The sequence below is a fragment of the Heterocephalus glaber genome, unplaced genomic scaffold, assembly GCF_053883595.1.
Source record: "Heterocephalus glaber isolate CG9 unplaced genomic scaffold, H.glaber_assembly_v1.0 deba00001687, whole genome shotgun sequence".
NCBI lineage: Eukaryota > Metazoa > Chordata > Mammalia > Rodentia > Bathyergidae > Heterocephalus > Heterocephalus glaber.
Genome location: NW_028258412.1, coordinates 7,537,711 through 7,561,185, shown reverse-complemented (window position 1 = coordinate 7,561,185; position 23,475 = coordinate 7,537,711). Strand labels below are relative to the sequence as shown.

Genomic DNA, 23,475 nt, shown 5'->3' with positions numbered 1-23,475 from the left:
AGTTGGGGACCTTCCTGGGATAATTCACAGCCCGACCCCCACCCACAAAAGAGGCAGAGGAGTCAGGGTCGTTGAAAACCAATAATTTATCAAAACGCTGCGAGTGTATGCGGGGGAGGGTGTCGCGACAGACAGGACAGCCGTGGGCAGGCGCACCGGGAGGGGACTGTGCCGGGATGGTGGGGGTGGCACCCTGGTGCGGGCGAGCTGTGGGGGAGGCTAGACATTCTTGCCGCGCAGGCGCAGCTCGTGGCGCCGCAGGTGGTTGTAGAGCGACTGTACATAGGTGAAGACGCACTTGGGGTCGGGCTTCTTGCCCATGATCATCATGTCCTCCACCTCCACCAGGGGTACGCAGTCCACCAACATCCTGCGGAGGAAGAGGGGATGACGAGGGGAGGGATGGTTGTGAGCACCAGCCCACCTCTTGTGGTGCCCCTCTACCCCGAGGTCTTTTCATTGCCGAAGCCTGCTCCAAACTGTTCACCGATGGGGAAAAAAGCCTTCGAGGAAGGCAGGGAAGTCCTGGCCTGGGCCCATCAGCCTAAGCCTAGAGGCCACACTTCCGGTAGCAGAGCTAGGCAAGTAGTAGTGGCGAAGGAAGGCAGAAGAGAGCAAGATCCCTTTCCAGTCAGGCCGGTTTGGGTCTGACCCCACCCCCTCCAGCCGGGGCGGCCCCGGCTCCAGATCCCGCTCGTATTCTCTGCGCTCGTATTCTCTGCGGAGGGCCGCCTTCTGCTCACCCTCACTGGCACACTCCAGTTGCTAGAGGGCCCTCAGCTGGGCCAGTGCACCAGCGGGGCTGCACCATTGGCAAATCTTTTTCCATGGCCAAGGCTCACCCCAGTGATGCCCTGGACCCTTGATTAATCTGGCACTTGGTGCCAAGAGGCCCAGGGACCCTTGTCCTTGCCCCAGGGAACAACCATACTGGGGAAATGGAGACCATGGGGGTAGGAGGAGTGTCTGTGTGTGTATATGTCTGTGTTGAGAGGCAGGTTTTTTTGGTTTTTTAAACTCTTACTGCCTTGTTTACAGCAGAGGAGGCACATTATCCCAACCAATACTGACTGGACCTTCTACACCATGCTCAGGGGCAGGACCATCCTTCTGATCATCTTTCAGAGTGCAAGCTTCACTTTACATATAGGGAAACTGAGTCATAGAGCAGAGGAGCTGTTTAAGCCTCTGAGCTCAGTAGGTGCAGGGTTGAACCTGATAGGGCCCAGCCCCCAGTCCTGGGCTCTGGCATCCAGTGCCTCCTCTTCCCTACTGCAGGACCCCTTTCCCCACCCTGGAGTAGGTTGTGGCTATGACACAAGTGACAGCCTCAAAGCTCTGAAGCTGGAGTCTGCTCTGTGGCCTTTTCTTCCTCCCAAATCAAGACTTCTGCCTTGCTCCCTGTTTGCGCTCTCCCACCTGCCATGCATGGCACATGGTAAGTACTCAGACAGTGTTTTGACAGTGTTGTGGAATGAGTTTGCTTCAGCATAGAAGACAAGGCCAGGGACTGCTCCTGTTCCCATGAGACAGGAGAGCCTGAGACCATCTTCCATCTTGCACCTCCAGGATCAAATCCAGGGCTATGTATAGGGCTGGGGCTATTCCCAGCTCACCTGGACTCCTTCAAGGAAGAAACCCAGGAAGCAGAAAATCTCTTCAGTCCAGGGTCTGCTCCAACCATCTGTGGTTGCTAGGCAAGACCCTGTCCTATTCTGTGACTGTTTCCTTCTATCTCTACCTTTCATTTGAGACCTTGGAAACACTTAGGATGATTAAGAGGTTCCTAGTTCTGCTTTTGATGTGCTGTGTGCTCGTGGGGTTGTCTCTGCCCCATACTGTGCTTGTTTCCCCAGCTGTACCATGGTGCAGAGGCAGCCTCCCCCTGAAGCTTCTTCCAGCTGTGGCTATCTTCCCAGGGATTCTGGCTTCCCTCCCCCAACCTGGAGCTCCCTCCCACCCTTTGTGCCTTCCCTGGAGACCTTATAAAGCCATTGTTTACAGTGGGGCACATGGCTCAGGGATCAGGCAGCCCCAGTGACAAGCCAAACGCCAAGCAACTGGAGCAACAGTACAGCTGAGTCACACTTTCCAACTGGATCAGGGGTGTACTGGGCTCCTCTCCCTCCAGGCCAGCTCACTGGGCAGACGTTCCTAAGTCCATATATGACCTGGAGACAGCACCAAACCCATCTTTCCCTCACCTGCACCACTGAGTATATGCACATAGGATGCTCCCTGCAGTGAGCCCAGGTCCTTAAGGGCATCTGAGTGCACCCTAGTTGGCTCTGTCCCTGACTTCCATTACTTTGAGTAAGCCCTTTGTTCCTTCTGACCCTCTATTTTTACTTCTCTATATAAAGTGAGAGGGAAAAGTGATAGAGAAAGGAAGAGAGCCACTAAATGGGGAGTGTGGAGAGCCAATCTTTGGCCCCAGGTCTCACGCTAACTCTCTGCCCTGGGGACATTGTGAGCTCACTTCTCTTCTCTGAGGGAACTGTCTATAATGAGGCAGTTAGTTCAGGATCTAAATTCTCTACTATAGCCTTAAGGTAAGATGACCACAGAGGAAATGCCATAGCTAGTTTGGGGAAACCAGGACTTCCAGCCAGAAACATCTTCCTGTTGAACTGGTCCAGTTTCTGAACTCCTCAGCTTGGTATATGACACCACCAACTCTCCTAAAGCTTGGGAGTAGTTTTGTTTGTTTTGGGTTTTTCCCAGTGCTGATGGTCCAACCTAAGGTTTCTCAAATGCTAGGCTGGCGCTCTACCACTCAGCTATACTCCCAGCCCAAGAGGTTTTCCTTCTACCTCTAATGCTGTTCCAGCCATCTGGATTCTTATCCTCAATAGGAAGTTCAAACACCTGACTGTGCCCCTTCCTTCATCTTCACACCCAAGACTCAAGTTCCTTCCCTTCTCACATTGTCCATCTCTGACCTGGCCCTGAGCATTGGCTGATCCCTCTGTCTGGAACTCCTTCTCCCTCCCTTAGCCTGAATTTGATGCTTGGATCCCAGCTCAGTCTGCACTTTTGTCAGAGAGCCATCCAGGGCCTGCAGCCAGGGCATACAGCCAGAGCCAGGTGCCTCCCCTGGGGTCCCATGGTCTCCTGGGTTTTTCCCATCATAATCCTGCTCACCTGAGTTGCCACTGCTCATTAGTAATGGTTTCACCTGGTAGGCTTTCACCCTACAACCAGAAGTCAGGGTTCTGTCTGCCTCCTCAGCTTTTAGAAGGGCTCCCCTGCATCCCCCCCCCCCCACCTCCCATTCACTTCTCTGAGCTTCAGTGAGTAGATTCCGGTGAAACAGGGCAGGTGGGAGAGGCAGTGTTTCTCACCGTGGGGCCCCGACCAGGGGTTAGGACTTTTTGGTTTTTACCAGCCCCTTCTGGACCAGGCAGCGGTAGAACTCCTGGATGTACGTGTACACGCACTTCCAGTCAGGCTCTCGAAGCCGCACCATGTCCTCTGTATCCAGGAGTTGCGGGCAGTCCGCATGGGTCCTGGGGAGGGTAGGGGGCCAGGAAGGGGCAGGTAGGCAGGGCCCAGCCGGGGAAAAGGAGGTAGAGGTTGAGAAGAGAGAAGAGAGAACAGAGACACACACACATACACACACACACACAGAGACATGAGTTCAGTTACGTTCTCAGTGCCGCAGTCCGCCAGCCCCCCGCATGCCCCCTCCCTATTGTGGACGTGCCGCTCACTACCCGTCACTAATAGTGTGCGATGCAGACAGGGGTGGGGGGGTCAAACCAGTCACAGGTGCAGAGAACTCTTGGGGCAAGCGGGAACGCGGGGTGGGGGCAATGGCGTTGGCGTCGAGACTGGAGAGGAGGGCTGTGCCCCGGGGAGGAGGGGGTGAGGGAGGCGTGAGAGGAGGTGGGGGAGGAGGAGGAAGAAATCTAGAGGGAACCAGAAAGAGAAGGGGAGAGAAAGAAAGACAGATGGAGGAGGGTGCTGAGGGTGAGGTGAGCAGAAGGGGCAATGATTCCAAAGTGGAGGGCTTGCTGATGTCCTATATAAGCCTCTGGCAGCACCTATATAGGCTGCACGGGCACGGTGCCCGGGCCAGGAGCCTCCTTTTGGAATCTCCAGCCGGGACCCCGTGGGAGCAGGAAGCTCTGGTGATAGTGGGAGGAGAGCAGGGCAGAGAAAGGGAGAAATGAGGGAGAAGGGGCAGAGGGAGGAGGCAAGGGATATGGACAGGGCCACCTGGTGGGCTTTGGCCTGGGCTGGTAGGCGGGCCTGCCGCTCCTTCCTTCCGGCGGGCACCTGGCACACTCAGCAGCAGGTGGGCAGGGGGCGGAGGAGGACAGGGACTCTCTGGGTAAGGGTCTCAGCTGGAGACCGACAGTGTGGCTGGCCAACTCCAGGGGGTCTCAGGGCAGCTGAGCCCAGCCGACACCTGGGGCCCATACTTACTCCGCGGATGAGAAGGCCACTTCAAAGTTCTGGCGCCGGTTCTGTGGGCTAAGCTGCCCATAGTCAAAGGCCTCAGGGAAGAAGTTGTGTACCAGGGCACAGAAAGCCATCCCATCACTCCAGCTGGAGGAGAAGTTCTGGATGTCCACGTGCTAGGAGTAGGATGACTGGTCGGCCCCAAGGCAGTAACTCTGCTGTACCCAGCATGTCCCCCCCACACCAGGTTTTGGCATTTTAGACTTAGGGCAACTGGGCTTAGAGAGGCCCTGCAGCCTCAGAGTATGAACCTCCTCCAACTCTGTTTGTCAACTCCCATGTCTGTGACTTAGGGGGACAGAGCTATGGAGGGGTCTAGTCCCACTGAGCTAAGGCTATGGTCATACCTCCATCATTCCTTTCCTCACAGAAAGTAACTCAGCCCCCTCCCTGTCCCAGTACAGCAAGGAGGGAACTCCAAGAGTGGGATCTGGTTTTGAATCAAGCCCATAACCAAAGGGATCCTCATTAGGCCTAGGGTCTGGGGCCTAGGGCCTGTCATGTGTCCTCTTTGAGCCTCATTTTCCTCAGCCCAGAAGCTTTTCCATGTTTCCTGCCATGGTAGCTGTGAAGCCTACAGCGGAGTGAGAAGTTCTCCCAAGAGGGAGGTGCTAACCTGGGGTCCTCTTAGGGCTCACCTCATAGCCACGTGTCTTGGCTCGGCACCAGTCCAACAACATTTGCTTGATGCTGTTGGCATTGGGAACTCCAAAGCTGGTGGAACGCTGCACAGCTGTGCGAGGTCCACCAGGGCTGCTGTAGGGGCAGTGTCAGAGCAAGGTCACTACCTCAGTAGAACCATCCTGTGGACCCATACGGCCTGCCTTCTATGACCTTCAGACCCTTCCCACCACAGTTCAAGCCATGCTACTCCCCTCTCTGGCTGTGTTCATCATCACTCAGGCCCCGCCTCTTGGTCATCAGGTGCCACTCTTGCCCTCTGCTGCTCACCCAGAGGTGCCCTCTTTCTCCAGCTTCTCAATCATGGCCTTGCGTGCTTGGGATGCTGAGGTCTTGGGCAGACTCTGAGCCTTCATCAGTTCTTTCTTTTTCTCTGCCTGGCGTTTTTCAAGTGCTGCCAGGCTGCCAGCCCGAGGGCTGGCCTGGTCCTCTCGGTCGAAGATGCTGTGGGTGGGGAGGTCACCATTAGGCTGGAGGAGGGCTGCTCCTGAGCCACAAGCCTTGGCTATTACTTGCTGAGAGAGGGGCCCTGTAGTCTACCTGACACCATGTTATCTCCACTACCTGCACTTCTGAACAGCGAGGAAGGCAGCATTTCATCACACTCATTTTACAAAGGAGTACACTTTGGCTCAAACAACAGGAAGTTGGGAGTCAAGCTTTCTTGATCAGGCTTGACTCCCAAAAGTTCTCTGAGAAGCTTTACTGTATTGTCAAGTTCAGAATCTGGGCTTTATCAAGTAATAAAAAATGACCAGCATAATAATAATAATGGTAATAATAGTAATAGCTCTTTTCATTTTTTACAGTCCTAAGGATGGAACCCAGGGTCTCCTGCATGGGAGGCTACACCCTTAGCCTTCCTTCACATCATTTTAAACTTTACAAGGGCTGAGGGAGACCCACACTATTTCCACTAAGACAAGGAAACTGAGGCCGTAGGCAATAACTTGCCTAGGATTTCAGAAGACATAGAGGGTACAGCTGGACCTTGAATGCAAGTCCCTGATTCAGAGTCCCTGGAACCTCTGATCTCCAGCCTGGATTCTGATCCAATCCCTGCTTTCTGTCAGCACCCTCATCCTCTGTAGCATGAAGGTATACACCTCTCTCAAAGGGTTAAGGTGCTCTGTTACTTGGGAGGTGGTTTGTGGACACTGCAAAGTGGCAGTACCAGCAGGCAGTGCGAGTAGGCCCTTCTAAGGGTTTGATGTTATTGCTGCCTCTCAGAGCTGTGAGACCCTAAGCAAATCTCGGGCTTCCCCGAGCGTCTACCTCTTCCAGGGTGTGGTTGAGGATTGAGACCACAAAACAAGCAGGAGTGGTCTGACTTCTACTTTTTTCCTCCTTGGCTGTATGTCTAACATATCCCAGCACCTCAGTCTACCCCTTTGCAGAATGGGTTTGCCATTGTGGCACTGACTCCTCTGTGGTACGGGAGTAGATGCCCATGCCCACCTGCCCATTTTCTTAGATGAAGAAGAGGAAGAGGAGAAGGTCTTGGTTTGCACTGTAGTGCTGCCACTGCCATCTGCAAAAAAGGAGACAGGGAGTGAGGTGAGGCCTGGGTCTGGACATCAGGAAATAGGGGAGACTGTACAGAGGGATGGTGATAACCACAGGCAAAGAAGAGAAAGTGACGGCGCAGTTGAAGACATAGAGAGAGTGGTTGAGGAAGAGCCCGAGGAGGCGAGTAGGCAGGCAGGCACAAGGTGAAGTCAGGCAGCCTTACTCTCCGAGCGCCTCACAAAACTTGACTCCACTGTGGTGGTGCGGGCCGTCCGTGTACCATCATCTAGAGGAATAGGAGATGACAGGAAGGGTAACAGGGGGCCATAGGGGAGGATGTGTTCCCACCCTGAGCCCTGGTTGGCCCCTTACTGGACTGGACGAGCCGCTCAGTCTTGGTAACAGTGCTGACAGTGGAGCCATCAGCTGCCCGCTGGCTGTGCCTTGTGGTGGTCTCCGTGGCTGTGTTGCTTCGTCTCTCCCCTGGCCGGGCCCGTGCCTCCTGCAGTCGCCGTTCTCGCTCCTTGTCCCTCTGGTCTGGGCAGGGGATGCCCCATGCATGCCCAAAAGGGTCACCCAGTGCCCACACAGCACATATGCATAGGCACACAGGGCACAAAAGATGGGATGGAGGGCAGCTTGTTAGAAATACTGGCACAGGTGACAAGGGCCTCTCTAGGAGCATCTAGGGGTGAGGGACAGCCATAACTTGTCAGGGAGTGGCATGGGGGCAATGGACTAAGGTGGAAACTAGGGAATATGGAATAGCTGACCTCAAAGGGGTATTTGGATCCAAGAGGGATGTTTCTATAGGAATGAGTAGCTGAGTCAGGAGGGAGTATCTAGATCTAGGGAGGAAGTAGCTGAGATCTAGGAAAGGAGCAGTTGGGTGAACAGAGTAGCTGAGTGGTCCATAAAATGGGTCTTAGGAGGGAGAAGAGCAGCTGGAGGAAGGACTATCTAGATCTAGAGAAGGAGTGACTGGAGGTATGCGAGAAGTAATCTGACCCAGAGAAAGGGTAGTTGGGAGAGAAGCTGGTGAAGAGGGTTGACTGGGCCTAAAGAATGTAGGAAGAAAGGCTGGGGTGGCCATCAGTGGGCTTGGGGTAAGCAGCTAGATTTAGGAAGGAAGTGACTGAGAGTATCTGGAGGAATAAGTGAATTTAAAATCAGGGAAAGAATAGCTGTGTTTGGAAAGGAAGTTATCAGGTGGAAGAAGTAACTGTGTCCAGGAAAGGGGAAACTGGGTAGAGGCAGAGGATAAGGTGGCCATCAATGGATCTCAGAGAGAGACAGAGAGAGAGAGAGAGAGAGAGAGAGAGAGAGAGAGAGAGAGAGAGAGAGAGAGAGAGAGGAGGGAGGGAGGGAGGGAGAGAGAGGGGCACTTAAGAGGAGTATCTGAATTCAGGAAAGGAGAGTTCATAGTACTGAGAGAAGCAATTGTATCCAAAGAGACAGTGGCTGAAAGAGGAGTAACTGGTTCTAGAACAGAGAAGGGAAGCTGCTTAGGGACAGTAGCTGGGATGGCCAAGGGAAGAGAAGCAGCTAGGGAAGGGAGCAGCTGGATCCGGGGGAAGGGGAAAAGGAAGTAGCTGGGTCTAGGGAAGGCAAAGCTGGCTAGGGCAGTTACGGAACTGGAGCATCCATGAATGGACCTCAGAGTGAAGACAGCAGTTGGGGGATGGAACAGCTGGATCTAGAACAGGGCTCTCTACCTCTCTTCCTTTGTCTGAGCTCTCGGAGTGCAGCCCGGATGCGCTTCCGCTCCTCAAAGTCTGTACTCTGATCCAGCTGCAGATAAAGTTGTTTTTGTCCACCTGCGGCCTGCTGATTCTCACCTCCCTGCCAACCCCTAACCCAGCAGAACCACTATACCATCTTGTCCAGGACTCCTTCATCCTCAATGGCCATCAACTCCTCAGTGCTCAGTGGGCTCTGCCCCTGTGGTGCTTTGTCCACCTGGGTCTGCTCTGCACCATTAGTGGCTTCCACTGCTGCAGAGGGAGGCTCCACTGGCTCTGGCTCCATCTATGGGATTGGGAGAGGGCACGGGTATGTGTGTAACTCATCATGTCCCCAGTGGGAAGAAGAACAGATCCTGGGGCTGTTGGGACAGATTTGGAAATGACCAGTAGCCTTCCTATCTGACGTTGGCCATGTTGGTGTCAGGTTCAGGGAAGAGATGATGACAGACGTGTTGTAGGCTTTCCCACGTATCCATAATTATGTTAATAAAATTGGTAGTTAGCAGTAATAATGATTCCCATTCGGCAGCATTTGTATAAACACTAAAGCTATTACTGTCCTTATTCAGCAGAAGGAAAAACTAAGGTTCAAGGAAACTGCCCACAGTCCTTCTGTAAATACAATTCAGCCTGGCAGCCTGGGATTTGAGCTGAAGGGAACCTAACTCCTGAGCCTGAGTTCTCTCTGCTGCTTCATTCCCAGTTCCCTCCCAGGCAGGCTCTGCTGTGTCCAGTTCCTGAGGTTGGGTCCTCCTGGGTCAGTGCCCAGGTGGCACATATCCCAGCCTGCCTTGCCAAGGGGGCTGGATCAGGGCCTGAGGGTTCCTAACCAGATGTCTGACCGGGACTTCCCTGAGCCAAGACCTCTCTGAAGCTCTCCTCTTGATCACCTTCCCTCCTCTGCCCCATCCTGCTGGGAACCATCCTTCAAGGAACCTTAAGATCTGACCTAGGCCCCTGTACCTCCCAGGGCATCTCCCAGCCCCCAGACCAAGTATTACAGCCTCTCCCCTTCTGGCAGGGCCTCTCTGGTCTGCTGTAAGAGTAAGGAGAGCCAAGGCAGCAGCTGTTTCATGGAGGCTTGAAATGGCTGGGGAGGGGGTTTGGGGGCAGAAATGGGGGCTGGGCCATGCCAGAGGCTGCCAGAACAGCTGCCATGCATTACTAGGGCTATTACTGGCACCACCTTGTCTCAGTCTTGGAGCTCTCATGTCCTAGTCCTCCGTAGATAGGTAAACTGAAGCTCATGAAGGTGGTGCACACCTAAGGTCACTCAGTCAGGGTAGGGCCTGGCTCAACACCATCCCCTCCCTCCGACCAAGAGGGACTTACGAGACTGCTGCTGCGGGTGGGGCCGGTGGAGGAGGGGCGGCGGGTGCTGAAGGCAGGTGGGTGGGCCACAGGGGTTCCAGCATTCTCAGCTGCCTGGAAGAGGGCCTCGGGGTCGGCAGCAGCCAGGAACAGCTCACTAGGCTCCAGCTCAGGCTCAAGATCCAGGACAAGTGGGACCCCCAGCCTTAGGCTCAGCACCTCCACCTGCCTGCTCAGCGCATCCAGCCGCCGGCTCATTGTGGCTGTCTCCACCCGCAGCTCCTCGGTTGCTCGAGCTACTGGCTCCATGGCTGCCACAGCCGCCTCAGCTGCCTGGGTCACTGCTGCTTGGCCTGCCTCAGCCACTGCCTGCAGCTCCTCCAACACTCTGCCCAACTGCTCCTCCAGGGCAGCAGCCATCTCAGGCCCAGGCCCAAGCACCCCTGGCATAGTGCTGGTGGGGACTCGATGGGGTGTAATGCTGGGACAGTGGCAGGAACTGCTGCCTATGGCTGGTAGTGTCAGAGTCTTTGTAGCTGGTCTGAGGGCGAAGGCAAGGGCAGCAGGGCTGCCCCGCCCCTATCAGCCTCCCAGCCTGCCACCAGCCAGCTGGAGCTGGGGCCCAAATAGAAACCTATTCTGGGCTCCTCTGTGGAGGGGACAAAGCGGGGGAGGGGTGGCCTGCCCAAGCAGGCAACTGCTAGACCTGGCCCTGCCCCTGCAGAGATTGCATATCTACCGCATAGCAAGGCTGCACAGATTCTGGAGGATTATTGAGACCAGGGCTCCATGCTTCTCAAGTGGGGAAACTGAGGCAGGGAGCAGGGAATAGGTCTGTCTGAGCTAGCATGTATATCAGATGTAAGGGTTGAGTTGGCAGAAGCCAGAGCCTGCCCAACTTTCCCCTTATTCAATCCTGTTTTAGAAAGCCTTAAACGGGTGGGGATATGGAGGCACAGGGAGGTAAGACTTTCTCAATCTACTATAAACAAGGGTATTGGCCCTGAGATAAAAGTCATTCTCTGGTGCTCAGATCCAACTACAGACTCTGAACAAGTCATTACAGGCACACCATCTGCTCTCCCTTGATGAAACTGAGGCAAATTGGCAGTACTAGACCCAGGTCTCACTGTGGCATCTTCCATCCGTCCCAAGCACCTCAGATGCAACCATCACCTCACGACACTCTACCTCAATCCCTTAGCAGAGGACACCTGGGTCCTGCTTTGTTGGAGGGAAGTTGTTTTCTTGCTCCTACTCTCTCTTTCCCAACCCCTGCGAAGGCCCAAACCTGGCTTTAACCATCTCACCTCGGCTAAAGTCCCGTTCAGTCCCTGGATCAGCACAGAGGGCATTACCTGGGGAGCTGGGTAGCCTGCTTGGTATCCCTTCCCCAGCTGAGTTCCCAGCCAGTTGATCCTGGGCTTGGGAATGAATAATGGAAGGGTGCAGCGTATTCAGTTCCCGTGGCACCTGCTAGGCTGCTGCAGTACCTGACTGGTACCCCCCTGCCTGTTTGTCTCCCATCAATGCTTCTGCTCAACCCCCGCCAGGGGGTTGATGCAGATGCTAATCACTAATCTCCAATCTCCGAATGGCTCAGGCTGATCTTGGATGGGCTGATGAGCTACTCTGCACCTCAATACTGATGTCCAGTGTGGGATGGAAGCAGTGTCACTGAGGCAGCCACAGGAAGAGAGAGCCAGGCCTCTTAACACCCTCTGTGAGCCTCAGTTTTTTCATCTGCTCATTAGAAATGAACCAAATTATGAAGTAAGGATCAAAGATCAGAAAATGAGAAAACCCATATTAAGTGAATTTATTTTATTATTATTATTTTTTTGGTACCGGGGATCAAACTCTGGGCCTTGCACTTGAGAGGCAGGCTTGGCGCCATTGAGCTAAATCCTGGGCCCTTCAAGTGAATTTCTGACATGCCTGGTGGGTTATACACTACAGTTTGGTCTTAGTTCTGCCATCAAAAGGCTACAGACTGTGGACAGCCACCTTCCCTCTCTGGGCCTCAATTTCTCTGTAAGAACAGTGGAGAGGAAGCAGAGCAGAGGAACCCTGCTAGTGTGACACTGATGGATGATGAGGTTGTTGGGATGAGAAGGGCTCACCTTAACGCTGCAGCCTGCTCGGTTACCAGGGGAGCCATGGCTGAAGGTGGTGACGTGAGTGACACTGCCCATCCGGGTGAGGGTCCCAGGGCTGCTGACATGGGCGATAGTGCTCTTGTTCCCACTGCTGGTGGTGAGGAGGGTGGGGGCTGTCCGCAGCCCCAGTGTCAGTTCTGGGTGGGGAGAAGGATGGCTGTCAGGATCAGGGGAAGTGAGGGCAGCGTCAGCCAGGGTTGATGGCACCCTTCTTTCTACAATGCCTTTTGGAGAGATCCTGAGCCCTGGCTACAGCCCATGTGCTATGTGCAGAGATGGGTGGCTATGGGCACTCACCCCTAGAAGTGGGGAATCAGTGGGGAGGCCTACCTGCCCTCTGGTTGCTTGTGGGTAGTAGCACCCGGCCTGTGGAAGCCTGGCCACGGCCATCCTTGATCTCGATGGTGAATGTGGTCTTCATACTGGCCCCTGGCTCAGGAGTACCGACAGCCACAGGCAGCGGGGCACTGGGTTCCTCTGAGCAGGCCATGGGCCCCCCTGCACTGTTTTCAAGGGACCTGGCAGCCAAGCCCCGCCCTCTGGGGCCCTCCTCTTGGGGGCAGCTCTGAAGCTGGGCCAAGGGCCGAGCTATTCCTTTTTGCTCCTTGCTGAACTGGGAGGAGATGTCACTGGGGCCCAGAGAGGAGGAGCTGCTGGAGGAGGAGGCAGAGGTGGTGCTGATGAGGGAGGGGCCTAGAAGTCTTGTGGGGGTCAGGGAACCCAGGGCTGCTCTGGTTGGGCCATCCTGAAGCCTGGCAGCCGTAGGAGAATCGGATGCAAACTTTCGGACACGATCCCGCACAGAGCCAGCCCGCTGGAATGGGGAAGGTCCGCTGGCAAGGGGGGTGGACTCTAGAAGGAACAAGAGGGTTGTCAGAGGCTGGGTGGGACAGGAAATGCCAAGAGCCTGGGGCTGTTAAGAATAGGTAGTACCTTGATTCTGGGCTGGCTGTCGGGGGCTGAGCACAGACAGAGAACGTTGACAGGGTTGGGGTCCAGCCAGGTCTGGCAGGTTGAGCAGGGAGGGAGTGACAACCATGTGGGAGAAGAGAAAGGAGAATGGATAGTGGGGAGTCCTCTTATATTTATATTTCTGTCCTCCACACCTCCCTGGCCTCCCAACCCCTCCATGTACTCCAACCTTCCCATCCCTCCCTATGGTGCCCACTGCTCAGGCCTTCCCGCTCTGCCACATTTTCTACAGGCACTTCCTTCTTACCCTCCCCCACTGACTCTAGGGTGACTTGGATACTCCTGGGTGCCAGGGCTAAGGTTGGGCTGGAGGAAGAGTGTCCAGATCCTCCCTGCCCATGGGGATGGAGGACACTTCCTGGCCAGCATTGCCCATGGTTCCTTCTTCGAGATGGGTGCACTCCCTTATTGGGGAGAAGAATGTGCCTGAGGCCCGTTGCCTTTCAAGGCTGCAGGGAGGCCTCTGGACATGGGTGGCAGGGGTGGGCCTGGCTGGGGGCGGGGATACCTCAGGGGCAGTAGAGGGGGAATGTCAGGGACTGCCTGGACCCAAGGAGACTGGAGCTGTCCAGTCACCAGCGTTCATTCTGCAGGCAGGGAAGAGGAGGATGGGGCAGGGAAGGCAGATGCCTGTAGCCACCCCTTCTATGACCCTCACTTGCTCTGTTTTTGTTGGAGGGGCCTCTGGTGGGGGCCTGGGCAGCAGGAAGCTCTGTGGGGCCAGGCAGGAGCTGTAAGGGAAACATGTTATAGGCAGGACTGACTCCTAGATCAAGGAGCTCACCTGCCTGGCATCCCTGCCCCTGGTCCAGACTCACCTTGCTGACCACCTGCCCCTCTGTGTTGGGTTGGGCCAGTGACTCCGGGGGCTCAGGGGTGGGAGTCCTGGGGGTGCTGGGAGGTGGCTCAGGGCTGCCTGGAGTCTCAGCAGCACCACATTGGGCTCCGGCAGGCTCCAGTGGAGGTTCAGGAGAAGCAGTGGTGGGTGAATTGTCAGGTGAAGCAGTTGAGCCAGGTGTGTCCCCAGGTGGGGCTCTCAGCAAGAGTGTCACTGTGGTCACATCCTGCCCGGTACCCTCAGGGGTTGGGGTTGGCTCTGGAATTTCTGCCTGCTGTTCTTCCTTGGGTTCTGACACCTGTGGGGGACCCATAGAATGCAACCAAGACTCCCTTGCCTTGAGTGCCACCCCCACTCATGGAGGACTAGGATGGCAGGTACCTAGGGCAGAGCATGCAAAGTAGAGGGGCTGGGCGTGGCTTCCTATGAGAACACCTGCACAAGCTTCTGATCTCTCCTTCCAAATCACTTGGCACTAGACTGCTTCGCCAAAGGTGGTTCAGAGAGGACCAGTTTCTTATGTCAGTGTTTGGGGATAGCAGGATACCCTCTGGGGGCTCCCAGCCTTGACAGACTCTTGGAGCAGAGGACCCTGGGCTTGGCCTCAAGGACTAGGTACGGAGTCCTGCCAGGACCAAGGACTCAGCGGCCTCTGCTGGCCATTTAGGGAATCTGCATGGCCTGACTTTTCTCTCCACTCTGTGGAGAACATAGAGGACTCTGAACAGTGTTCCGCCAGTTCTGCCAGTGCTTTGATGACCCAAGGTAAAGATGTAGGCTATTTGGAAGGCAAGGGGCAACCTGGGGATGGGTTTATGCAGGGAGGTACCAAGGTCAGATTTGCATGTCTAAGAGATCCCTCTGGCTGCTGAGTGAAGACTGGATGGCAGACATGGGGGTGGAAAGTAGGAGTGGAGGTGGGAGAGGTGCCTATGTATCAACAAGGGTGGCAATGGGGAAGGGGCAGAAACCTAGGAGCAGTGCAGACAGGCTAAGTTTGAGGAGAAGGTTTAGGTAGAGATAACGTCGGGAGGTAGGACATATATCCAGAGTTGCTTGGGAGAATATGAAGAGACCTGATATAGAGCTTTAGTGTCCCCCAAAGACAGGCTGGGGTTGCCACTCATAGTCAAATACCAGTGTAGCAAAGACAAACAGGCACTCTGTGCCACAGGCATTTATGGGCATTCCTGGGCCACCCTCCTACCACGTGCCCACTCCTTACCTCACACTGTTCAAGCCTGTGAGCTGCCTGCCCCTTGCTGTGTTCTCTGGAGCCACTGTTGGATTGCCCACTGCACAATCTCCCAGCCACGGTGGCAGCTAGAAGGGCAGGGGCAAATGTCAGGCAAGTGGCCGGGAAGCACTGCAGGCAACACACAGCAGGGCAATGATGGGGCCTGGACAGGGCACCTACCCTCAATCTCCTGAGCCCGTACACGGCGGATGGCGGCTCGGATCAGCTTTCGTTCCTCATACTTACCAGCACTTCGCAGCTGTGGGTGAAAAATAGGCCTCCAGTGTTGGGCTGTGGAGTGAAAGACTTCCGCCCTGCCCTTGTCCCCTACCCTGGCCTGGACCTCACCAGTGTGGTTAGCTCCTCCACATCATTCATGGACTCCAGCTGCCCTGCCAGCCGTGTCAGGGCAGCCCGCTGTTCAGCTTCCTGATGCTGAGCGCTGTGGAAATATCATGACTGTAACTATCACTACCATGGCTAGGTTGTGTGCTAAAGGCACGGGATAGGACAGGGTTCCTAGAACTTTGGCAAAGAAACAAAATAGCTCTATACAGATCCCCTGACTGCACACTGATAAATGTATGCCCCTGGACACAGGGACATGCACAGTCATGTTGTCCACACCAGTGTGACCAGGATACCATGCTCAGCACATAGTCTACTCCCACAAACATCCCTGCATACTCCAAATTGTGCACACTTTGCCAACTGCACACACAGCAGATATACCTGTGCTCATAGCTGCCTACATATGTGAGCTGAGCCCTGGTACACTCTCTCCCTCCCACCTGCATGACTGATCTTCTGCTACTCACTGCAGCCAGTTCTCCTTGTTTTCCTGTCGCTCAGCACGGAAGCGTTTGGATGCCAGGGCTTCCTCCTCGCGTTCCAGCTCCTGCCGCTGCAGCTCCCGGATGGCTGAACGGATGCGTCGCCGCTCTGCCAGATCTGCTGTGACCTCTAGCTATAGGGCAGGTGGAGGAGAGGGGAGGTCATTTTGGCTGTTAGGGGCAGAGGGCTGGTACCAGCTGCCCACGGCTTTGCCTAGGGCACAATGAGTAGCCTGTCTCCACTCAGTCTGCCTCAAGCCCTTCACATGCCTGGCCACCCACTGAGGTTGTCAGGGGGAGACCCAGCTCAGGGATCAGGGATCCTGGTGCACATTGTGGTTCACAGAGCACCTCCTGTGAGTGCAACTCTTGCCCTTTACAGCCCCTCATCAGACCCCCAAGAGCCACAGAGCCACTGTGAGAGGAGGAGGGAGGTCACCCCATGAGCTACTAACAAGAAGCCCTGGAGAAGAACGGGTGATTTGGTTAGCTGAAGTGCCCCTGGAGCAAAGAAGACTTCTATGATCTAGTCCCAGAGCACTACAGCTCTGTGGGTGACAGATTGGGAAACTGAGGCAGGGGCATTTTTTTAAAAATAAATTTTATTTTATTTTTATCCCAGCACCCCTAAGCCCCCTTGAGGGGCATTTTCTTAGGAATCTCCAAGCTCCCCACCTGGCTGTGCAGTATCTCCACCCCCCACCCCTGGCACTGGCCTTGACCTAGCCCTGGCCACCATCAAAGGAGCCAGTCCCCAGAGTGGGAGGGTCAGTCCCCCAGAGAGACAAGGCTGCCCTAGGGGCTACCCAGAGCCCTAGAGAGGGTATCCATGGAGGACAGCTTCTCAGCTCTGCAGGAAATTTAGGGTGGATAGTCTAATTAAGGTTCAGAAAAGGGCACCTTTTCTGGGCTGGGTCAGCTAATCCTAGTGCCTGCCCCACACCACCTGGAAAAGCGACCTCCTAGGGATCCTGGATAGCTCAAGGGAGAGCACTGGCCCAGGGCTCCTCAGGAAGACAGTGGGAGAGATAAGCCTTCAGTGTGCGCTCTGATAGCCAGACGGGAGCAAGTAAAGGCAGGGTGATTTCCTCATCCCCAAGCACCCTCTAGTCTCTTCCTTTTTAGCCTTCCCTTCCATCATTCCTTCCTGCTTGGTAGGGGAGCTGGAGTGGGCAGAGAGAGATAGGTTTCTGCAGGGAATGTGGGCCAGCTAATTCAGCCATTAGCCGGGACTGGGGATTTAGCTCAGTGGGTTCATCACCTGCTGCCCAAGCGCAAGGACCCAAGTTCGATCCCCGGTACCAAAAAAAACAAACAAAAACAAAAAACCATTAGCCAACTTGTCCTGGTCTTAAGAGTGGAGAGAGCCTGGAAGAACAGAGCCCTGGAGCTCCACATTCCTGAAGAACTATGGGAGGGTTTTCTAAAACTCAGGCCAGAGCTCCAGCTGGTTCTGCCTGGATGGTCAGGCGCATATTATTAACCTCTCTGTTTTCTTATGTCTTTGTTTCTTTATTTGCCAGATGGGACAAGGGCCCCCACCTCAGGGCAGGGGATGGGGATGGAACAGTGACTTGGGGTCTAGCCATCAGGAAGGAGAGGAAAGTGCAAATGGGAAAGACAATATACTTACTAAGAACATGACTGTGTCAGACCATGTACTAAGCCCCCACTAGTCCTCACCTTACAAAAACCCTAGGTACAATATTACTGCTGATAGAAGAGGAAACTGAGGGGCCGGGGATTTAGCTCAGTGGTTCCACCTTCTACCTCGAAAGTGCAAGGTCCTGAGTTCGATCCCCGGTACAAAAAAAAAAAAAAAAAAAGGAAACTGAGGCTCAGTGGAAGTGATTTGCTTATGGTCAAATGACCCGAGTTAGGATTTGAACCCAGAACTCTGTCTCCAGGGCCTGCCCTAGATTGAAGAAAGCTGTGGTGCTGGGGCCTATTTGTCATGGAGGGGAATCTCAAGGACCCTGGAATTGTGTTGGGGATCCCTCTGGCCTGTGATAGAAATGCCAGGGGGCATCACCTCACTTTCCCAAAGACTTGGAGATTGGAGGCCTTAAGGGGCAGCTGGTACTCCTGTGCAGAGGATAAAGAAGCCCGGAAGCACAATGACTAGCCTGTTGTCTTCTGGTTCCCCATTCCCAATGCCCTGGGCTCAGAGATGCAATCCTTATCCCTGAAAAGGCCTAGTGTGGGGCCGGGGATTTAGCTCAGTGGTTCAGCCACCTGCCTCACAAGAGCAAGGTCCCAAGTTCAATCCCCAGTACCCCCCCCCCCCCAAAAAGCCTAGTGTGGCAATTTAGCCACTTCTACAATTCTGGGAGCCTCAGGGGGTGTGGATTCCCTAGAAATGAGGGTGCGTGTGCACCTGCCTGGCTTTCTCTCTGTTTAAGACACTCTTGATTCTGCTACCACCATTAGGTCTCTGACTTCTTCAGGGGAAGTTGAGAGCTATCCTCATCTGGAAACTGGGAGCCTCCCTCTGATTCTGATCCCCCTAAGTGGGTGGGGCAGGGCCAAGGGTTGGACCTTATCCCACTGGTCACCCCCTTGGTATGACCGGTGCCTTTGGGGCTGTAGACAAAGGTCAGCCCACAGTGTCCCCACTGTGTCCTCTGTTCCCCACCCTCTCAGGCACCACCGCTGTGTGTGGAGGGAGGGAAGGAAGTACAAAGAGCCATTGTCCACCGGGGGAAGAGGAAAAGGACGGGGCGGTTTCCGAAACTGCCCAGTGAAATTCTCCTGGGAGGAAAGAGGGTGCTTCCTCTTCCCCAGAGGCTGGGCCTCCGGTTACTTTCAGCTTTCCCTGCTGGGGTCATCTGGCAGCCCGGTATCTCTGTGGGGTCAGTCTCCCCAAGTGCACAGTGTAGGTCAGGTAATTCTCCAAGCCAAGAATTTCTTTGCTTAATCCCAGTACCCCAGTTACCTGCCGGCCATTAGCCGGCAGTGAAACGACGCCTCGCCAGGGGGCGCCGAAGGCTCGCAGGCTCCTGAACCGCCGGGGTTCGCAGGGTCCGCCCACAGAGCCTCTCCCACTCAGCAAAGGGCTAGGGCCCTGAAGGGGTAGCCAGACAGGAAGCCCCCTGCCACCGCCTGCTTTAATGTCCCAGTCTACAGAGAGGAAACCGGAGTTCACAGAACTTAAGCTGCTTCCCAGGTCATCCTGCTGGTGTTAAGAGTCGGAACTTGAACCCAGGACGGAGGCGGAGCGTGTGCCTGCCTGTGGCAGAGGGCTGCGCGGCGTGCCTGTCCCCAGGCGCCCCCATCCGCGCAGCCCACCGCCCACTCCTCAGGAATGTGCGGGAGCCGAGGCCGGAAGCAGCTGCCCGGGTCCCAAAGTCGGCTAGGGCGCAGGACTGGCTGAGCGGGCCCAGCTTTCCCTTATAAGGCCCGGCCCCACGGGGAGGAGCCCGGCTCAGGACGCCCCCGTTCCTGCCACGAGGCCCGTGGCGGCCAGGCCAGTGCACGGGGAGCAGCGATGGCGGGGACGGGGCAGTGGAGGAGCTGGTCTCGGGGTGTCGGGTGGGAAAAGCTTTGGGCGTCACCGCGGTCGAAGACCGGGGGTGGGTGGGGGAGGGCCTCCTTGGCACTTTCCCAGGGAAAGGGGCTTGAGACCGGGTAGGCCGCCTTCAACCACCGCTCCGGATTCTTCTGTGAAATCCTTTTCCATCGCCCAGAAGGAGCTAATGACTGAAGAACATAGAGATGAGGGTGCGAGGGCTCCTGGCCTGGCTTTCTGTTTGGGACGCTCTGATTCTGTTATCCCCACTAGGACTATTCTTGGGGGGAGGGGGTTGAGCTGACCCTTGTGCACCTTTGGAAACCCAGCCCCATCCCCTCTAGGCTGTACACAGTCTCAAGAGGTGGCTGGCAGGCACACACCTAGATTTCAGCTAAGGCACTGGCCTGAAGACTCACAGGCCAGGTGCTTTTCAGAGGACATGGCAGCAGCTGACTCTACCCTGTGGCTAGACTAGGTTGAGTGGCTCCAGCCTCTGCCTCCAGGGGAGTGATATGGGGGTGGAATGGGTCATTTGTCTTCCTCTAGGGAAAGTAAATCTTTAATTTTCTCTCCTGGACAAGGGTCAGGGTCTGGGGGGTGGGGCTCTGGTCCCTCTTGCAGATCAGCTGCTGCCTGGTTTTGCTGGTGGGCACATCCTTGGCCTGCTGTGTTGCTCCATAGCCTCTCTGTGCAGAGGTAGGAAGACACTGGGGAAAGGGGTTGGAGTCAAACCATCCTGTCTCTGTCCTGAGATCTTGCCCATACCTGTTCCATCTCCGTGCTAACCTTAGGACCTAGATTTTGTATTTACACGCACCTCTTCCTCTCACTTTACAGGTAAAGAAACAGACTCAGAATGGAAAAATGATGAACTAGAATACCCAAAACTTATAGAGCCCACGAATCCTATCTCTCTCATGGGTTCTTCCAGACTTGACTTTCCTAGGACTCATGATCCCTTCTGGAATTTGGATTCTGACACAGCTCCTTTGAGCAGGTGACTTCATGTCTATGAGTGGCAGTGTTCTGGCTCTGCTGTGAGAAAAACACATCCAGCTTGCCCCCTGCTATCCCCTAGTGTTATTAATCATTGCTGCTACCATCATCCCTGGGCCAGCTTTCCAGAGGTGGGCACTGCTAAGGCTGTTGCTCAGAAGAGGCAGGTCCAGCCTCCCCACACCTGTGGCTGCACATGGGCGAGTCCCTAGCAGTTACTGTTTAAACAGGTGGTGGCAGTAGGGGGCTGGGAGGGACCAAGGCTCAGCACCTGGCACAGACAGGCACATGCCAAAGGGTCCTCTGCATCAGCCACATGGAACTGGCCTGGTCTTGTTTTCTTGACCCCCTTCTTCTGACCCATCCCCCATTACCTCTTCCTGTCAGCTGAGAAGTTGCCTGGACTGGCCCTTCCTGTATGGCCTGGCTTGCCCACTCCATAGCGAGGTAATGGGGCAACTTACCAATTTCCGGAGGGCTCCCTCATCCAGCCCAGCTAAGGCCTCGTCTGCCATCTTGCTGGCCCCTAGGTCCGTTGTGAATTCCCTGGTGATATCCCCAGAGCCTACGGCACCTGACACCAGCTCAGGGAATTCTGGAAGGAATAGACATGAGTTGTTAGGTCTGCTGAAACTTGTAGGAGGCACAGGCACTTGGGCTCTCTGCCTCAGTTTTCCTCTCTAGCCCATGACCATCCACTGCTGTCCTATCCTTGCTTTCTGACCCTGTGATACGGCTCCTAGCTGGAAACTGCCCTTTATCGAAGTTGGTTTGCTGAAAAACTCACCAAACCAAGAGTAGGTATCCCTGTTCTAGCCTTGCCAGCTGGGCTGCTAGTCTGTTGTAAGGCCTAGGCTGGACTCTCATCCTATCTATGCCTCAAACAAGAAGGGCACAAGAAGGGACCTGGATAGTGAAGCTGGGATGGGGGGATGGGGGAAGGGAGGCCCACCCAAGCTGTGCTTACCACTAGGGGGTTCATACCAGGCTCCAGTTTCCTTCCTTATCTGTCATCCTCAGGGCCTGCCCAACGCCCAGCCATTGCAAGCAGCCTCTAGCTGGGCTGAGCCCATGTCCAAGTCCTTGCTGCCATGGTCACTCATTCCTCCAGGTATGGGAGCTATACTGTCTTCCATTTCTTGGAGTGAGCCCTCTGTGCATATCCTTCTCCATTCCTTTCCTCTCCATGTCCTGACCTCATGAAGACAGGTGTTCTGGCACCCCACTCCTCCTGCCAGTCCATGCACTTACAATTCATTTCCCAGCTGGGAGGGCCTCCAGAAGCTAAACTTGGTCACCCAACCTCTGGACTTCAGGAAAATTGAAGGATCAAAGACAGTCAGGGATTTGTCATGGGGAAAGGAGGAACCCAAAGACTTAAGAGTGCAGAAAGAGATCTAATAAAAATCTTGATCACCTCCGGCCTCTGAAGGGCCCTTCCAAGTAACCCCAGAAGCCCAGGGCATTCCCTTTTGCCCCATCACTGCTCACCAAACAAACTCTTAAGTCCTGGCTCAGACGGCTAGCCGAGCTCTTATCTTCCTCCAGTAGCCTGAATGTCTTTCTGAATTTGAGAGCCCAGAACCACCCCCCACCACTTCCCCAACGTTGATTCATTTCTCAATCATCCCTTCTTTCCAAAACAGTCACTTGGCGAGTCACCCATCTGATGAGTGGGTCTGGGGGAGTCCTAATCATACAGTTGGGGTTTATTGGACCTGGCATGTTCAAGTCACTACTTGCTCTTCCTACCCTAGTAGGGTCAGGTGGGTGTCAATTTCGCAACCTCTGTCTGTTAGGCTCCATGCCCCTTACCTACCTACTCTGCTTGAGGAATCCCTCCACCCCTCCATCCCCCCAAAAAGAATCACCCTGAAGGTCTCTAGCCTTACGTTCTGTGGACCTTCTGTGCTCATGTTTTCTCTTCTGAGAGGAAGGGGTCCCTAGTGCCTAATCTTGGCCCAAGGGGACTGTGAGAGGTCTCTTTCTACTCAGATTCCTGTCTACTGTCATATCACCCTGAACGCGCCCGATCTCGTCTACGTCTACTCAGATTCAGGCTGCTGCCTCTCACCAGTCCCATGGCTCCTTGTCACACAGTTGGGGCCCCTGGAGATCGTGAAGGCCCTCGGAGGTCTGTGGGAACGTCCTTAAGGTATCTGCCCCCACAGACTAGAGCCCCTGGGGGTCGTAGAGCCTCCGAGAAGTCCATGGGCGTCCTTCCCTCATGGCCTCAGAACTTGTGGGTTAGTGCTCCCGTGACTGGATGGAGCCTCCCAGGTCTGGAAGTATCGAAGCCCCTATCCAGATAGATATCCGGGTTCCACCCCTGGGACCCGTCGGGGGTTCTGGCGCCGACCGGAGACCCGCACACCCACCTCTCAGTCCAGCCCGCCTATTTGGCGCGGGCTCGGGTTAGCTCACTCGCGATCCGACCGAAGGGATAGAGACAGTCTGGCAGGAGGAGCAGAGACCCGATTTCCCAGGCCCGCTCTGCAACCGTCCCCAGGACTCTGCTAGAGCCTCGCGTCCAGCCGTTCTAGCAGCCTAGCTGTCCCCGCCCCATCCCACCGCACTATCCCAATCCTCGGTTGGGTTCCGCCCAGCCTCGTGCCCCATTGGATAAATTCAATTTGATGGCCACGCCCAAAGAAAGACCCTGCCCTTTTCTGGCCAGGGATGTTGGGTATTGTAGTTTTGGGGCTGCAGCCGTGCTATCTTTGGCTGGTCCGGTGAGCATACGCAGGTTGGTTGCAGGCTCTATGCCAAAGTTAAGGAGGACTTCCCGAGCCGGGGCAAGTGGCCTGGGATCCCATAAGTCCCAGAAGAGTCAAGACAGCCTTCCCGCCTTCCTCTTTGTTCCTAAGGCCGCGTCGCTTCCCTTGACTCCACCCACTCGCGTCAATGCTGAAGCTCGGATGCTGCCCCCCAGGCTGCGTTGGGGACGTCTGGTCTGGGCCACCTCAGAGCAGGGACTGAGTGACCAGCAGCACCTTGACCTTATGTTAAGCTGCCCGGGACTATCTGAGATGGAACAGAATGAATCACAGCCTGTCTTCTTCAGCCATGCACCTTTGCACAAACATTGCTCTCACCTAGCGTGCTTCTCCCAAGCCCTTCAGGCTCTCTTTTGGAGCACTGGAAGCCTACAAGGGAATATGGACTCCAGACTGTCATTCAACAAATGGGAGAAATTGAGGCCCAGAGACAGCCAAC

The 23,475-nt window shown here is 55.2% G+C and overlaps 1 protein-coding gene across 8 annotated transcripts; it reads right to left on the bottom strand.

Moving 5' to 3' along the window:
• Positions 1 to 68: 68 nt before the first annotated feature.
• Smtn (smoothelin) lies at positions 69 to 22,812 on the bottom strand. 8 transcript variants are annotated; one of them, XM_087198482.1, is made up of 22 exons: positions 22,638 to 22,812; positions 20,724 to 20,854; positions 15,738 to 15,886; positions 15,268 to 15,361; positions 15,100 to 15,178; positions 14,908 to 15,005; positions 13,663 to 13,980; positions 13,503 to 13,575; positions 12,806 to 12,877; positions 12,203 to 12,724; positions 11,837 to 12,009; positions 9,735 to 9,827; positions 8,533 to 8,685; positions 8,373 to 8,448; positions 7,030 to 7,194; positions 6,881 to 6,943; positions 6,607 to 6,679; positions 5,419 to 5,592; positions 5,106 to 5,223; positions 4,432 to 4,583; positions 3,345 to 3,509; positions 69 to 370 (listed from the first exon to the last, which is right to left on the bottom strand). In XM_087198482.1, exons 2-21 carry the CDS (start codon positions 20,772 to 20,774, stop codon positions 3,365 to 3,367), a joined length of 2,841 nt encoding a protein of 946 aa, XP_087054608.1. In that variant the 5' UTR covers positions 20,775 to 20,854; positions 22,638 to 22,812; the 3' UTR covers positions 69 to 370; positions 3,345 to 3,364. The 8 variants fall into 8 exon arrangements, with proteins under 8 accessions (XP_087054608.1, XP_021112881.1, XP_004843526.1 ...); XM_021257222.2 differs by lacking the exon at positions 3,345 to 3,509; XM_004843469.3 differs by lacking the exon at positions 9,735 to 9,827.
• Between the last annotated feature and the right edge of the window lie 663 nt (positions 22,813 to 23,475).